This window comes from Haliotis rufescens, unplaced genomic scaffold, assembly GCF_023055435.1.
Source record: "Haliotis rufescens isolate VD_foot unplaced genomic scaffold, xgHalRufe1.0.p SCAF_19, whole genome shotgun sequence".
Taxonomy (NCBI): domain Eukaryota; kingdom Metazoa; phylum Mollusca; class Gastropoda; order Lepetellida; family Haliotidae; genus Haliotis; species Haliotis rufescens.
Genome location: NW_025963879.1, coordinates 13341471 through 13359517, shown reverse-complemented (window position 1 = coordinate 13359517; position 18047 = coordinate 13341471). Strand labels below are relative to the sequence as shown.

Here is an 18047-nt window from a genome sequence, read left to right as displayed (position 1 = left end):
GGCATACATCATCAGGCCCTTAGTAGTAGTAGTAGAATTAGTAGTAGAAATATTGAGTACCAGGACACCGGAGGTTTAATAACAGCACATACATACACAGAAGAATGCAAAATGCCCTTGTAGCCAAGCATATGATATATTTACTGAGCTAACATTCTCCAGTAAAAAGTGAAGCTTTCACACGGCAAAGTACTCACATTCAGAATTACAACAAGGGTATGCCAAATTATATTTTGCATTAGCTCAACACAAATCCTGAAAAAAAGTCTGCTATGTAGGTCAGGTCAGGTATCTGTAACGATGTCAGGGTTATATATTAAGTTTTCACATATGCTACATGACATGCATGGTCAACGCATTAGCAGAGTTAAAGATAATATATTCCACAAGAAACATTAGCAATCAGAAAAAACAACTTTCCGCTTGACAGTATTGTGCGTCAAATTGCCTGGATAATCAGAGAGCTTTAATTGTCCTATTAGGATCATTTGGCCTGTTCTAATACAGCTCCATGTAGGCTCACTACAGTACAATTGAGCAGCTGTTGGGTCCGACCACGAGAAGCCTGTATACAGGGTCTCCTCCACTTGTCTCGTATATATTGCACAATGGCTGCATCTAAGCGACAGTATTTTGAATACATTGTCATTGGCTGTGGAGGGATAGGCAGCGGAGCTCTATACTGGTTGTCAAAGCGTTCCAGCTCAGGTCAGGGTTTTTCCTTTGAATATTTAGTCTTGCTAGTTTGCCATATTTAATATGCAAGTAACTTGACGTACATGTACTGCTAAGTATATCTTTACATTGTTCAAATGTATTATATAAATAGTTGTTTGTTTTGTGTATGTTTGGGGCAAGGGTGGCACAGCAGCCTAAGACTGTGCAGAGTTGCGTCCCTTAGGCGTACCAGAAACCTATGATCGTGGGTTCGACTTAGGTTCCAGTTTTATCAGCACCATACCCGTGCTCTTGGGTTTCACCACAGTAAAAGACGAGCATCAGTTCGGAATTTTCTCCTGCGCAATCTAACACACCATGACATAAAGAGAAACAGTTCAAAGGCATGTAAACCCAAGTTCTCGCTCATTGTGATCATACAGACTATGATTTTTTTTAAAAAGGAAGTGACATGCATAATTTGAAAATCGTGAGGTAGTAAACTTTTAATGTGTCAATGAAAACCGTGCCAATAACTAGAGATAACGCAACATCTATATTTCTGGGTTGTATTTTCTGAATCCTTATTTTTTTTGTCTAACGTAGAAACAGCAGCAGTGACAGCAAAAAATCTAAAGTATTTCCAATGGGATAGGAAAAATATAGCATTAAATTCGGTGGGAATACAGAAACAAAAACAGCAAGAATACAGTCAGCTGAAAACGGAGACCCACATTGAATTAAAATTCACGCATCTACTCACAATTTTAACATATTAAGGCATTGTATCTTATATTTCAGTCCTTGGTCTCGAGCAGTTTTCTCTCGGTCATGAAAGAGGAGGCTCACAAGACGTATCAAGGATCATGTAAGTTTAGTACATCGGAGCACTGAAATTTACACGAAAACTTTACATACATAGATAATGTACTAAATCACAATAATGTTATCATGAGTTACTACTGTGTTTCCAAGCAGTAACTTAGAAGATACTGCATTCATCATGCTGAACGTCAAATGTTATTATGATCCCCACACCTCCTTCCCCAGATGGCAGTTGTCCAAGGCGGTCTCAGCGTAAATATTATTGTGACTCTTATAACTTGACAATGCACAACTGGGCTATGCACTTTTGGTCGTTTTTTAAGTTATGATTAAATTTAAATTATCAATTTACGTAAAGTAGCAGAGGTTCATGTAATGGCGACAACCACTGACACACATAGAATACATAACGGTAGAACTCTGTCGTGGGTCTCTTTTTAACGTATCACGTTGCTGGGATGAAATCAAAGCTACCCTTTTTATTTGCTGATTATTCTCGGTTTCCCAGTTCCTTAAATTGAAAACACTTACACTACTCACCGTCTTGCTTTCTATAGTAACTCTAATTTGTTAACTGTTAGATATGAGGACACACCCATATATAGTAAACGTCTGAGAGTCTGCCACGCAGTAGTGGAGTCCTGACATAGATGTGAGTATGCGCCACTGAGGAGGCATACCATAGATCTGAGTCCTACGTATGCCCTCCAAAACAGTAGGGGATATTCGAAAATAACAAATTATTACAGAAATACAAAGAGGTGTCGAGTGATGGTAATGGATTGATAAGAAAAAGGAAGAACTAGGCGTAATATGACCATCAACAGAACATGGTTGTTGTGTATCTGGACGACTCATCTGAAAACATTACACAGGCCATCGGCTATTTCCCGAGTTTCTACGCCCGAAAAACCATTTGCGTCTAGCTAGAATGTGTCGATTTGTTAAATGTTGGTGCACACGTGGATGTATTGTAAGTACCTTGAACCCCGGTGGCCTGGCGCAAGTGAACAGTGATTTGATTGGCTGTTTAGGCTTCTTCAAGCCTGGTTAAATGGACCAAGGGCGCCCTGTGAGGGGACGACCATTAACATTTTGTATCAGCAGAAATCTGTTCAAAGGTCTGCAAATCACGTACTGAGACACATTAAACATATTGCCTACCTATCGCTGAGTTCTACCAATTTGAAGCATGCCAAAAACCCTTTGGCGTTCAACACGTTGAAGACGACGCATTCCCAATCTGATCACGAACACTGCATTTAACCAAGAGTAGGGAGTTGAGGTGTTACTGTGGATAATGACAATCTGCATTACTCGTGGCTCAGATGGATCTGACGACCTTCCACTGAAGTGTCAAAATCAAGAAAGAGCCCCAACCCACTTGGAATTGCATGTTTGGTGTGTTTCGGTTGTGTTGGGGCGTTAGGGTTTGGTTTCGAAATCGTTATATCTCTGGCAGTGAGATTTATAAGCTGATATGTCTTCTGACGACCTATCACAACATTTATATGTCACGATCCCAAACGTTTTGCTGAGAGTACATAAGAAGTAATCTTCTGACTGTTTTAGTTAGAGGTCAATATTATGGTTTTATCATTTCGCTTGACCATTATTCATATTTTCACCTCTATTTTTCCTTTTGCGCCCATGGTATCAATCAATCAATCTTTATTGTATGAAAGGCCATTGGCCCATATACACATACAGATAAACAATATCATTTACAGCTGTACAGCGCATTATATAATTATTGGATAACTAATATGAGGTATTGTAATAACAGTGGTAATAACCACAGTGGCAGTAGTAGTATAAAATACAAAAGGAATGGAATAGCATAGCACGACGTTCAATACAAAATAATCTATCAGTAATATACTCATCATGTCATGACAATTTGACAATTTAAATGTATATGCATTTCTAGTAGAAACAAACAGACAAAAATGAAATGTAGATACTCCTGATCTAGATGCGAAAGTTTCAAAACAACTATTTTTTTCTGGACATATCGGATTCACTAAGTAATTTACTACGCACTCGTAGACTTTGATAGATGTATTGTAATATCTTAGTTAATTTTTGACTAGGGATACCATTAAAAGATAGTATTTTGTTCATGGAATAGTGGTTCTTAGTGATATCAGGCATATATTTCAATCTTAGGTTGTCGTAAATTGGACATATAAACAAAAAGTGTAATTCGTTTTCAATATGGTTTTCGCAGAATGGACAAAAACGCATATCCTTAGGAATAGAGGAGAAGCAAACCCTGTTGTACATCAAATCATTTAACCCTAGCCTAAGTTTAATAAATGTGTCTCTAATTTTTCTCTCTGTTATAGTATGCAGGTAAACCTCTGGTGTTAGACAATATTTATATGTATTATAGACGTCGTAGCGTGTACTGTTATCTAGTGACGACCTCCAGTTTTGAGTAAACATATCAATTGCTACCTGCTTAAAAGAGCTAAGAAAATACATTTTGTCTCCAACGCTTTGATTTAGCCAAACATATCCAAATCCGTGAGAGAAGAGTAAATGCTTAATGTTTGATGCCCAGGTTACGTAACCAACACTATCACGATAGACAAGCATTTCGTAGCATTAGGGCCTTTTTGGCTCGTAGGGCGAGATCGTTAACTAGATGTTTAAGATTAAGGTTAAACGGTAAAACAACACCGAGGTATTTATACATGTTTGTAACATTTATAGGGTGGTTATTGAAGAACCATTTATCTCTCGATGCAAGAGGACCGCCTCTCCTAAATACGATAATATTAGTTTTTTCCAAGTTAACAGATAGCTTCCATGTAACAGTGTAACTGTATAGTATATCAATTTGTTTCTGGAGTCCGATAATAGAGTCAGAGACTAGAATCACGTCATCGGCAAAAAGTAATATAAGTAATTCATAAAGGTCAGGGTATAATTGCACTCCGTGTTTACCGTTTTGTTGAACATCGAAGGAAAGCTCATTAATGAAGAATGAAAATAGGAGAGGACTCAAGATACAACCTTGTTTAACTCCCATGGGGCAGTCAAAATAATCGGTGACTCCACTATTATGTCGTACACAAGATTTTACATTTTCATACATTGATTTTAAAATAGTAAACATTTTCCCACCAACACCAGCTGCCCTAAGACAATCCCAAAGTTTACATCGGTCAACAGTGTCGAAAGCTTTTTTAAAATCTACAAACGCAATATAGAGTTTTCGTTTTCGGCATCCGAGATATCTCTGAACAATAGCATAAAGTGAGAAAATATTATCAGCAGGTGAATATGATTTTCTAAAGCCAGCTTGAGTTGGTGGGATTTTGTCAAAAACATTAGCCCAGGTAGTAAGACGACTGTTAAGAATTATAGCATACAGTTTAATCGACAGATAATCGAGACTGGTTACTCTCTGGCTTTGACGTGTACTATGTTATGAAATAAATTAACGTATGACATTAACACCGTACGCGTTTTGCTTATTGCTGCGTTATGGTGATCACAGTGCCACTTGATACAGTACCTGGCATGGTGTCTAGTATAGTTTGAAACCAGTGAAATAACGACATCAACATGCCCCTAAAAAACAGTTTAGAAGAAAATTCATTAAACATTCCTTAACTCGTTTTAAATAGACACTATGTTTATGTGGCGTTTCATCGTATGTACCCTGCTAGATTGACAATATACTGGACCAATGGTTACAAGAAAATTTATAATGACCCTTGTATAATATATCGGCCACCTGGCGGTGACTGTTTTAACGTTGTGACGGTGCATTACTCCAACATATTTCCACACATGAAAGTTTTCAATTTCTAACTGCGACACATTGAGTCAGAAGTCAGTATTGTCAGTGACGAACGATCTCAGTTAAGAGGGAAATAATGACCGATGACTGAGGGATAATTACATATAGCTGTGATAAATTGTCGAGCGCTTGCGAGGTCGAGTTAGAGGTCGAGGTTATATTTCATATGTACTATGTGGTGTAAGTATATGTATCAGTGGAAAAATTATTTCATCATATGTAAGGAGTCGTATCAGGAAATTTTATCATAAATTCTAAGTGTGAAAACTAATTGAATCACTGTCACAATCACCTTAACCATGGTTCTATACACCGTTTTCACGTCGCTTAAGCGCAACAGTTTTTTATATAATGCTAAAATTTCCCGTGCACGCCCGTGTTCTCGATATCTGAGCAGATGACATGTTCAATATGATTGTTGCTCCGCAGGAAGTTGACATATTAGTGATGGAGAAAATAATCGAAAAACCAAAAGTCCAACGGTTATATTGGCTATCTGTTATCTAAATGTGTCTGTGAGGTTCGCAAATTTGACGGCACTGAATATCCACCAAGATCATAGTGAAGCCTGTGTATGGGTTTTCTGGTTAATATAACAACCAGGTAGTTATATGATAACCAACCTCTTGATAACCACCCTCTTGTCCTCCTTGGTCGGTTAGCAAAAGAAAACAACCTGATTACCCAACCATTTATATACTGGCGGAAATGAATAAGGAAACACTCAATTTTGGACACAGTAACATGATATGCTATCATGGGTTCCCAGCCCTGTCTACCAAATACGCGTTGGAAACAATGCACACCAACACATCTTCACATTTAATTCTGACATTTGTTGAATTTAAAACGTACTGACAGTAAAGCTTATTTCCTGATAGTTTTCATTGTTCTCTTATTTGTTTCCATCAGTATACACACAGATAAACTGTCTCTCATTTAACAGAGCAATGTTGGTGCAAAATATAATCGCTTGAGGTCAGACAAAAACTTAAATTGATGAAAATATCTATCTCAGTCATTACGAAATACGAGCTTAAAACGAGCAGCGATAAGTACGATATACCCATTCAAAAAATAAAACCATGTAGAAGTATTCATTGAGTTCTGACTAAGCGCCATTACAGTTCTTTTATTTATATATAATATCGCTGATGTATGTGCTTTTTTAATTGAAAATCAAACGTGATAAAACCAACTACTATGTATAGCTTCTCTTGCTCCTCAGTGTTTATGATTCTTACTAAAAAGAAAGACAAATTCTTGAAAATTGCTTGCTTACTTGATAAAGGTGTTAGGATCTACACAGAAACGTCGCACAAATTGTAATAAAGAAGAACTTGTCTTTTGTCATCACACCAACTTCTAAATGCCACTGAATGAAGTCTTGCTAAAAAGTCATATTCTATAGGAATCCTCGACCAAATAGACTAATTGTTCCTATTGAAGTTACATGAGTTTCTTATCATACAAGTCGGGCTCCAAGGGCTAGACAGCGTGTGTAATTGCATATGTTGAAGTGTTTTCTGACATTGTATGCGCGTACATATCTTTACGTCGTCGACTGGACATACAAGTATACGCTGACGAAATTGCGAATGAATAAGTAGCCACTTCAAGTGCGAGGTGTTAGGAACCTATATAATATATATACAGGTTACTATTGTGTTACAGCCGCCTGACGTACCATGATGACCGCTACACTAGACTCACACCCGACACCTTCAAGGCGTAAGTGAGAGTGTGTTGAGTGAGTGAGAACAGTATTCTGGTTATATCACGGCGTGTTGAAGGAAAGCCCAATGTGATGAAGGTCGCAGAGTTTATAAACTATCGGGTAAAAGACGTGTACACTTTAAATTTGGATTTGATCAAATAACTACAAACGTTATCAAGACGTTACTAGGCTGAAAACAGTCACTGAAAGACTGCAAAATTAAGGTCCACAAACACAACTATGTCCCCGTATCGAATACATCCCCTTGTTTGTTTCATTTTAGCAACCATCAAACATCAGTGTATGGGTTTTTTTGCCCAGCAGTTTAGATCAGTTTAATGAACAAGGCGTCAGTTGCCTCTGCAAGAAGTAATGCTGAATATTGAAATGCTTTAGGCAAAACGTACATAATTAATTTAAGTCAGTGATACACATACACGCAAGCACTGTTGAACAATTAATAAATATACCGTACATATACTGAAAAAACCGTAAGGGATCATGAATATTTTGTGAAATCTGAGCACAAAATTAAAAAAACAACCAAGATATACATGGCCTTTTCTTCTTCAGCATATGTTATATATACAGAGATACACATCCCTAAGTGTATAAAGACACCAACGACTTATAACTTCTCTTTTAAATGTACGACATAATTAGTGCAAATATGTTAGCCACGTTTTAGGATTAGACAGGACCTGGAATGAGCACTCGGTGACTACTTTTAACAACAATACATTTGTATTGTCCAAGTACAGTTGGGACCAGATAGAGCGTGAGTCAGGCCAGCAGATTGTATGGATGACCGGGGGTTTGCAGCTGGCCAGGAAGGGACAAAGCGAGTTCGTCATGGAGAAGTACGCTGCAGCAATGGACAGGAACAACATCAAGTGAGTTATTATGTGTAGTGGATGTCATGATAACACTTATATCTCAAATTTATTTTTGATTTTATTCCGATTTTTTTCTAGTTCTTTTAAATAGAGCAATCTAGCGATTCCCATAAGTACGCCGTGCACAAACTGAATTATATACATTTCATTTCCTCATCAGATACGACAGGTTGTCAAACCTGCAACTGATGGCCCGCTACCCCCAGTTCACTGTGGGTCCAGACATCGTGGGCTTGTACCAGGAGCAGGCAGGCCTCGTAGATGCCGCTGTGGGGAACGCTGTCCACATCCAGCTGGCCCGGGGAAACGGGGCTACAGTCCTGGAGAACTGCCCCGCTACCAGGCTCACTAGGGCCAACAACGGCAACGTCATTGTACGTAATTTACATACCCAACATCAACTTCATTATGATGAGCCGAAAAGTCGTTTCACCTTCTGAACTTGCTCAACTCCAATGAGATTGCATGTACGTTTCAACTTACCTTGAAGTATACGAGAAACTATCTACACAGGCGAACCGTGACTGACGTCCAAGTGGACTTTCATATCATCTTCAATCTTCATATGTCAATTTATGACACATTATACTAAAGCATCGAAACAAACAAATTTCAACTCTTTATCTTACATACATGTTGAAAGTTATCACTGGATTAAGTTTGCCATGTCTATGTTGATCAAGAAAATCCAGGATTTAGTGTTTGTGTATTCTGACTTAACATTTCGTTGTCAGGTTCACACAACGAAGGGCGTATTCGAGTGCCGGAAGGTGGTGGTGACGGCAGGGGGGTGGCTCAACACGATCCTGGGGACAATCGGCGTCCACGTCCCCGTCACCGTCACACAGGAGCAGGTGACGTACTACGCCACGCCGCACATGAAGGAGTTCACCAAGGAAAAGTGAGTAGAAACACTGAACATGACTCCCTGCTATCATTGTCAACCTTAGCACTTCGAGAGGTAATACTACACTTCCTAATATTGCACAAAACAGAAGCTCTGATTTCAGTAACAAACCGTTTTGGATGTTTTACATTATTGTAATAAAAATTATGAATGAATCACTATCGCCCAAATGTAGGCATACCATTCGTATCCGTATGGTCGTATTTCAAAGACAAAATCAAATCTGTCGGCAGTTATGTGGAGTATAAAACACGTCTTCGAGATTATGCTTTGGATAAAAAATCCGAGGGGAAGAGTGGTGAGGGGCAAAAGACCTGAGACCGAAACCTCCTGAAAAACGACAAAAACAAGCGCACGACGAATTTTTGCCAAAAATGGCAGAACATGAAATCACTCAGAAGAGACTGCACATTTACAATTTTCCAGGACAAAAAACCCCAAACCATTACTTATTTAAAATAATACTTTCTGTCATTTCCAAGGCATGTCTCCAAAACCGCTTCATTCTCAAAGTAAGACAGCCGTGGCCGAAATAGCAGAGTCAACAAGAAAACAGTTATAGCACTGCCCCCTGCCATTGGGCACACACGAATATTGTGTGTTCATGTAGCAGAAAATACTATGGAAGTTATTGTTAAATATGATAAAACCTCTCATATAGCCTTAAGAAGAGATATGCACTTGTGTCGCTTTATGTCATCAGAAAAATTATCAAATGTGAAACAAACATTCACAAAAGGCACCAATTTTCGAACTCCATCTCGTGAAGCATCTCTTAGATTAGCTTGCACAGTTTCATTCATGAAACTTCAATAGTTACTGGGGAAAACGTGTCCCCATTGCAGACACTATGCACTATGTAAAATAACATGAATCAAGGGCCGTAACTGTGCATGCTCAAGATCTTCAAACATTTATCAAGGGAGGTAGCTCAGGCAAACAAAACATGTATGGCACCGATTTTCGTCCCCAATGTCGATAAGTATATCTTTGCTAAGCATGCACATTTTCATTCTTGTAACTTCAGTGGTTAGTTTCATCAGTCGTTTCCTTCCATGTTGTGTGCACTAAGTTGAAAAGCATGGAGCAAGGGCCATAACTCCGTAAAAAATAATTTAAAACACCAAATTTTGAACTCATTTGAGATCGCGACGAGTAACATCAGTGTGAAAAATGTCATTTCTCCTACTTAAATACTGTTTGAGAAATATGTCCCAATTGAGAAGCGGACGGAAGGACGGACGAAGGGACACCATTCATTTATTCTCCTCCCCACTTTGTGGCGGGGAATAATAACGGTCTGCAATGCGCACATTTGGGATTTTGCACCGAGGGTCAGGTAATATATTCAGAAAGTTAATGAACCGTATTGAGGGTAGCAGCAGTGAAGACCTGCCAGAGAAGGAATATGATCATGATATTTGCCCTACAAAGATTCTTAAACGGTATATGAAAGAAAACACCAGAGGCAACATCAAAGTTGAACCTGCAAAAAAGGATAATTGGAAATCATTATACAAATATCTGAAATCTTCGAAAATAATAGATGATGTACATTGGGTTTCTGAACAGTGATGCATACTCAGCATAGTGTTTACTTTCCACCGCTAATTCCAACTCTCCAAAATGCCCACAGTTATTCATTGCACGATGTTGCACACCATACAACCATACCTTTTCTCATTACAGTACACCTGTAGCATGACAACGAAAACTTTTATTAACTTTAATCTATGTCGATGATGTTACAGGAAATTATCATCATAAATAATAATAAATAATTATAATAATAACACCAAACCTTAATGTGTTTCGTTCCACCAACCAATGTAAACTATACACAAACGTAACTTATAATCGCTCTCTGCGCTGCAGTTGTTGCATGTCTATGTTAAGGTATATTCGCAAAACGTATTTGGAATTAAATCGTTCTGTGATAGGCACCCGATCTGGCTTTTTCACTGCCCCCGTTACGACATCTACGCCCTCCCCATCCACGGCAACACGGGGTCGAAGATCGGGGTCGACGCTGGAAGCAACGTGGTTACCGCCGACACGAGGACCTTTGAGCCGGATCCTGTTCGAGAGCGAACCTGCACTGAGCTGCTGCAGGAGATTTGTCCGAAGGTAGATGTCCCACTGTACAATAACCTTAACATCAGTGACAAACTAATGATAAACCACACACACAAACATTCCCCAAATGTAACAGCCTGAAACTTGTCATTTAGTTTCCATGCTAGGGACAAGGTAATTGCAGTGCAACGTAAGTCGTGTATCTTCTAACAGCGGTCCGATCGCTTTATTAAATGGGTTCAGCAGTTATGTTGCAACAATCGGAAAGGACAACAAATGACATTTACTACTGACTAAAACATCAATACAAAAATCGTTAATGAAACGGGTCCAGCTGCAGCGCTACTGCTAAACGAACGTCCCTAACTGACACTGAACCGCGGACCTGAAACATCGGTCATGCAGCAGGGTGGAAGGTTTGCAGTCATTACTGCACATTGATGAATGCTCGAATTGATGAACCCCACGTGCACTGCGTCATCTCGGTGTTTTTACTTCAAGTTTCAAGTTCTCTTAGCAGTACAACTATCATAACATTTCCGGCCGGCAAGTATGTCCGTGTCAGCAGAAAGATTGATTTGTGGAACGCGCTCCAAGTACAATTGACTTAACCTACATTTACATTTGGAGATGATACGATATCTGATTTCACAAACTCAGTTACCGCCATGTAATATTCGGCATAAAAGGTAACCATCTCTGTATATAGAATATCCGTAGAGCTTCGAGGAAAGGCGCATTATATGTTTGAGAAGAATATGAATTAATGTTTATAGTGGTCGTTAAAGAGATTATGCCTTAAAAACAAAACAAACACACACTCATGGTTTGTTGTTGTTGTTGTTGTTGTTGTGTGTTGTTTGTTTGTTGTTTAACGCCGCACTCAGCAGTATTCCAGCTATATGACGGCGGTCTGTAAATAATCGAGTCTGGACCAGACAATCCAGTGATTGACAATATGAGCATCTATCCACGCAATTGGGATACGGTGACATGCATCAACCAAGTCTGCGAGCCTGACCACCCGATCCCGTTAGTCGCCTTCTACGACAAGCATAGTCGCCTTTTATGACAAGCATGGGTTGCTGAAGGCCTATTCTACCCCGGATCTTCACGGGTTCTTCAGTTGGTAGTGATACGCCTGTATAATAGTTTTCATGCTGATTTGTTCTTGGTGTTTACAGTTCTTGGGACCAATCCTTCAGACCAAGACCTGTCTGTATGCCATGACTCCAGACAGACACTTCGTGGTCGACACATGCGCATACAAAGGCTGGTCTGACGTCATCGTTTGTTGTGGAGCTGGACATGCGTACAAGTGAGCACTCCTTGAAATGCATCATCTAGCGTGTAGTAACCGACTTATATTCACGCACTCTCTGGGTGTAAGACCTGTTCTGTTTGATTTGTAACCAACTTCATAGACTAGAAGAGCAAGTGTGATCCATGTATAATTATGTGAACTTTGATTGGAGTGTGAAAACATGCATCAATCAATAGCCATCCAATATGTGATAAACGTGATGATATATGTGATTTAGTTTTCAGACAGGTTATAGTACTGCATTTTTTGTATTCATACTTCCTTGTTGGCACACGCCATTTGCAATGCTACAATAGAGGTTATTGTAATTAACGCTGCATCAGCACTCTTGCAGCTATTTGCATGTATATTTACGCGTGTGCGTGTGTGTATGCGCTCATAAATTTAACAGCTTATCTCGAATTCAAGAAACGAATAGCTAGGGCTCACTCGTACGTATACCTTGGAATCGGTCTCAAGAGAAATTCATACATTGTTGTTGTTGTTGTTGTTGTTGTTGTTGTTTAACGCATTCAGCAATATTGCAATTAGGTTTTGAATTTACTTATAAATGATCTACAGCAGTAGGCGTTAGGGAGATCAAGCAGACTTGCATTATCATATATATAGCATTCACAAGTATACAAGAAATGATATGCATCACGAGATCCGATTGGACAAATTCGCAATGACAGATCAGTTACGTTCCCCTCGTTTATCTTTCCCCATTACTTCTGTGGTTGTTCATACTTCAGATTTGCAAGTCTGCTTGGAAAAGTCCTGAGCGACCTCGCCGTTGACGGCCGTACCCAGTACGACATCAGTCAATTCAACATCACCAGAGACGCGATTCAGGATCCCACTTTCAAACTAACGTTTTTCCTGGGACGTGGCACAGAGGCGAAACTATAGACAGAAGGCTGCTCATATCCCGGTCATAACCCACCAGACTTTACCGAACAGGAATAGTTACCACAACCATGTAATTGGGCTCCGTTCCACAAAACTTCCCTTCATTTATTGATAATACATAGCGTTTACATTATATTTTTTAGAACGCAACCTTGACTCAATAACGGAAATGTTGAATTTACTACTTGTTCGTGATATGAACATGTCACATTTTCAAGCAAATGTATAATGCCTAATTTATCTGCAGTAGTAATAAATTCTGAAAAATCGGAACTTGTTTTGTGTGGAATCAAATCTAAAACACGTTGCAACATACTGAAACTCACATTTTGGGAACTATTATTCATGTATCTACGTACAATTTGGTGTGTGTCTGTAGTCGGGGTATTCGGATTTTTATTTTGACCCTGTTGGCCTATAAACTTAGATTACTCTATCATCACTCTTGGCATACAGACTTGTGGATAACTTTGTTTCGCTCATACGAGGCGGTATCACTGGTCTCTTTTATTTCTACCCCATGTGGGAAAACCACGGAAGGTAATGTATTGGCTATTTGACCATTATTGAACGATATCAGATGTACCTGAAGCTTGTTACTAAATTTCTCGGCCCAGTTCCCTTGTTTTGATTTTGCCAATCCGTACATAAAGACATATATAAACAATGAGAGGAACACAAGTTGTGTCCATGGCGATGCCTACCTCTTGCCCAAATGCCCTATCCCCATATTTCTCTTGAAGAGGAAGTCCAGAAATTCAATGTTATTTTCTCGATAGACTTCAGATGACATTTCCTTTCATTATTGACATATTGTTCTGAACCTTTGAACACAGAAATGTAAGTAGCAAAACCCAATGGATCAAGGGATTAAGGTTTTCCTCAAGTACGATGTACATAACTGAAATATCAATTGCTTTGACATGATTTCATTTGGTCCTTTACTGACTTTGCAAACATTCAAGCAAATGATTTTGAAATTTTGATACTTTCGATGAAAATAAGGAATGTCTTACCTTGATTTGGTTTAGGATTATGGTTAATCTTTGAGACAGGACTTAGGTGGTAGATGATCTGGCCCTATCAACATATCTCTTTGTATACATTTGTATGGGGCTTTAGAACCCAATACCAAAGAAGAATGGGCATGTCTCCAGGTTTTAGAGTCAGGCCAAAAGTAGATAGTTAAGCGACCGAATAAAAACCGATAATACTAAAATTGCGTTTTTGGTGAGTCTGAAGTATTATTGTCTAATGTTGCTGAGATTGCAGTGTATAAATGTATCGAGAGTGTTGCTGTCACTATCCAATGACAGGAACACACTACGTAGTAAACAAATGATAGAGAGACACATATTGGCACGTTTTTGAAGTGGGGATGCGCACTTCTCGCCACCTACTCCAATCTGGATTAATCAGTGCCTCGATCAATGAGGTATGAGGAAACAGTTAAAACATACTTCAGTAAACTACGGTTATAACGAACACGCTTATAACGAACTGACGGATATAACGAACTAACTTTTTAGTCCCGACTATTTGCTGTAGTTATGCTGTAAATATGCTTATAACGATATACGGTTATAACGAACTATAATTAGTAGTATCTTTTAGTTCGTTATAACCGTAATTTACTAGCTGCTGCCATTGTCCAAAAAAACATAATTCCTTGGGTTGTGAGGCATACTCCCAAACACCTTCTGGATTTCTAGAATCAATTACGATTTAAATCACTGGCGTTTTGATTTAACTTTTATAATATAACATAAGGCCTATTTGAAAGGAAGAAAAGATTTATTTCATGGGGGAGAGATGATGTCACCCACCAGATGTAAGAAGTGCAGGGTCCTAGCATATTTTATGGATCACTTCAGCAGGCACTGTTAGACTTTGTACATGACAAATGTAGTGAACTGGCTTTTGAACCATCTGATCAGTTCCGGTCTTTGACCGATCTGCTTTTTAATTGAATGAGTTTTCACTTGAAATTGTTTATTTGCGGGTTTAATTAATATAATTAAAGAATGTTTGTTACTCATGTCATTTACATTATTCACTGAATCAGCTGTTTACATGTATAATCCATTCACCAGGAAGCCCACCTTCAAACACTGTGATCCGTGCCATCTGTGGAACTGAGACATTCTCTTACAATGACACATATTTGATACTCCTGATATGTGTGACAAAGCAGTGTTGAGAGACGTTAATCAGACTGGTAATTTGCTTGAGAGTAGTCCTTCTTTATGAGTTCGGGTATTTCGCTTGGACAACAATCTGTGCCCTTATTACATGACAAATGGCATGCAACACATAGCAAGGACCGTAAAAATGATATTCTCTTCTCTAATAGTGCAAGACAAAGCAAATTGTCCTATGTTTTTAACAATACTTTCTTCACTGGAAATGCTAGTTGTTTTGAAATATGCTGTTGAAAAAGGTTTCTTTTTAAAATGTGCATCGGGTTTCATATATTGAATATGAAGTGCTGAATATTTCGTATGTTTGTACACCTACATTTACGAATGTAAGAAAACATGCCAATGTTGAAAAGAAACATACATACAGGATTTGTTGTGTTATTAAACGAGTGACCAAATGATTACCCAGTGTATGATCATTTATGTTACCATGAATTCCCCTATCCATATGCATTGGCCACCTTGTGACGTTTCTCAAATCTTCAAGGGTTAATGAAGAAGATGTCGGCAGTGATGAAATGCATTGCAGTGTGGGGCTTCTTGCAGTTAGTTTAAACGCGGTATTATTGTCAACAAGCATATTCAAAAGGATTTTACAAGTAATTACATGAATTATGTTTTCAAGGATATGTGTATGTCAATTCATGAACTGTCATATTAGAAAAACCTGTATACCTGAAAATAAACTCGGTTGACATAATGGCTGAAGAATTCACTGAAGCAAATAAGTGCAGAAAAAGAAAACCATTTACCTCTATCGATATTCTAAATACAGTGGAACAGCCCGCAGCTCTGTGTGTAGCAGCACAGTGATACAAATACCTTAACTACACGGCACTAGTTCTACAATAACCAGCCCGTCAGACTTTCTAGCTCTGACCCTAGCTTTCTCATGTGGCCCGAGACCCCGTCTAATCGAGACGGCTAATCTATGAACATCAACAGTGCCCTCGTTTCAGTAGCCTTAATTGAGCAGACAGCGGTTTAAAACGTCACAACCAAATGGAGTAAAAAGTATTAAACGCAGTATCTAGCCAAGGAAACCTAAATTTAAAAAGGCCATAGCGACGGGGGAAAGTAACCGTGCTTCATATAAAGTGGTGTTATGTCATTGAAAATAACAACGTAAAATTTGGTCGTTCGTCTCATCAATGCTTTAACATAACATATTCACTGACAAAACCCATACCTGGTATCAGGAGACAGAGCGACATGCCCTGAAAGAGTTGTGGTGTAACGACTCAAACTAACAATGTGAATACCATTTGCATTGATTCAGGTGAGACAACGGCGGCGCATTGAAGACACCAGACGTCTGCCGGGCGCTGTCCTCCTGCAACGTAAAAGTTACGTCTCTGCATTTGCACAAAGAAAATTATCTCGAAGAAAATGAAGCTAAAACATTCTTCTGAACGCCCGTAGACCCTTTCATGACCTTGATATTGTGTTTTGTTTGAACTGTTTGGCAACTTTGTTTGGGGATTTTATCGAAAAAGAAAAAATTGGGTACGAATATTCTTGAAAAAAAAGAAGGAGAAATTACCTGCCACCAAAATGACATTGTTGTGTGGAAGTAAAAAAAATATCTGGTTTTGTAGCTGTAGCTGGAGAAAATATCTAATCTCGATACAAAATCCCAGCAGCCCCAAACCCCTCCCCACCCCCCCACCCCCCTAGCCAAATTGTCGGTCGTATGTACAACAGTTAAGTAACACTTGTTATATATTTCCATATTTCAACAAGTTGTATTCTGTGTTCTTTTTGTGATGAAGCACTGTTTTGTTTACAAAGTGATAGGGCTTATATTGAAATAAAGACACCTAGATCTTGTGACTGTTCGAATACCATGACATACATATTTGTCTGCCATTTAATTGCTTTGTCTGCTTCTTTGCATCATATGACGTGACTTGGTACGTCCAACCACTGGGTAAAACAAACGAACTTATCAACATGTGGATATTTGTCCAATTTAATGTCTAATTTATTAAAATGAGATCAACGTCATGTAGATAGCTAAAAGATATATATGTTAGTTAATAAAAACAGTAGGGCTAACCTTAATTTTGGTATATATAGCTAATATTCCATCTGAGCTTTTGAAGTGTACGTAACTCCCAGGGAGCTGAAAGTGTCCTTGACCGACGTAAAGCCATGGGCATGCACACATCGCAAACTCATGCAAAACCTCATTATAATCATAAACCACAGACTACCTTTAATCTCAACCATACACTATACATTTCTCTATAAAAGTCTGCTTTGATGTGCACAACTTCATTCAATCTGATCATGCGTTGAAACACATTAACATATATAATAGATGCACAGCTCGATACGTCCTGTCAGATTCATCGTGATCATGAAATTGTTCACCTCCATAGGATTCTGGCAGGGTTATGAGACACGATTCGTTAGAAAGACAGCGGTTGGTCGTTTCTTTAGTAGACGGTAATAAAATGATCGAGCCACTCCATCATGTCACTTAAGATACTGTGTTTGTGCCCAAACTTGGCATCCACTGACAATGTGTTGGACACATAATCTACATTTCATATTTACATTTTAATGCAAAATCACACATTGACGGTTTCGAGTGGGAAGTGACTGGTCCTGAGCAGCAAACAGAAAGCCTCCTGTTTCCCTTTTCAGGCAAGCCAACATCATCCAAGCGAAGGACTCTGCAGGGTTGCTTACCTTCTCAACACACTGCACATAAACTCGATGTGGTCGTTCAGA

The 18047-nt window shown here is 38.8% G+C and overlaps 1 protein-coding gene across 3 annotated transcripts; it reads left to right on the top strand.

Annotated features, from left to right (window-relative positions):
* Positions 1–413: 413 nt before the first annotated feature.
* Positions 414–15704, top strand: LOC124138891 (monomeric sarcosine oxidase-like). 3 transcript variants are annotated; one of them, XM_046505781.2, is made up of 9 exons: positions 414–708; positions 1459–1525; positions 6971–7027; positions 7775–7906; positions 8070–8283; positions 8644–8810; positions 10757–10943; positions 12077–12210; positions 12951–15700. In XM_046505781.2, the coding sequence occupies exons 1-9, from the start codon at positions 609–611 to the stop codon at positions 13105–13107; spliced, it is 1215 nt and encodes a 404-aa protein (XP_046361737.2). In that variant the 5' UTR covers positions 414–608; the 3' UTR covers positions 13108–15700. The 3 variants fall into 3 exon arrangements, with proteins under 3 accessions (XP_046361737.2, XP_048254855.1, XP_048254853.1); XM_048398896.1 differs by lacking the exon at positions 7775–7906 and having other exon boundaries at positions 415–708; positions 12951–15701; XM_048398898.1 differs by lacking the exons at positions 6971–7027; positions 7775–7906 and having other exon boundaries at positions 12951–15704.
* The last annotated feature ends 2343 nt before the right edge of the window (positions 15705–18047 follow it).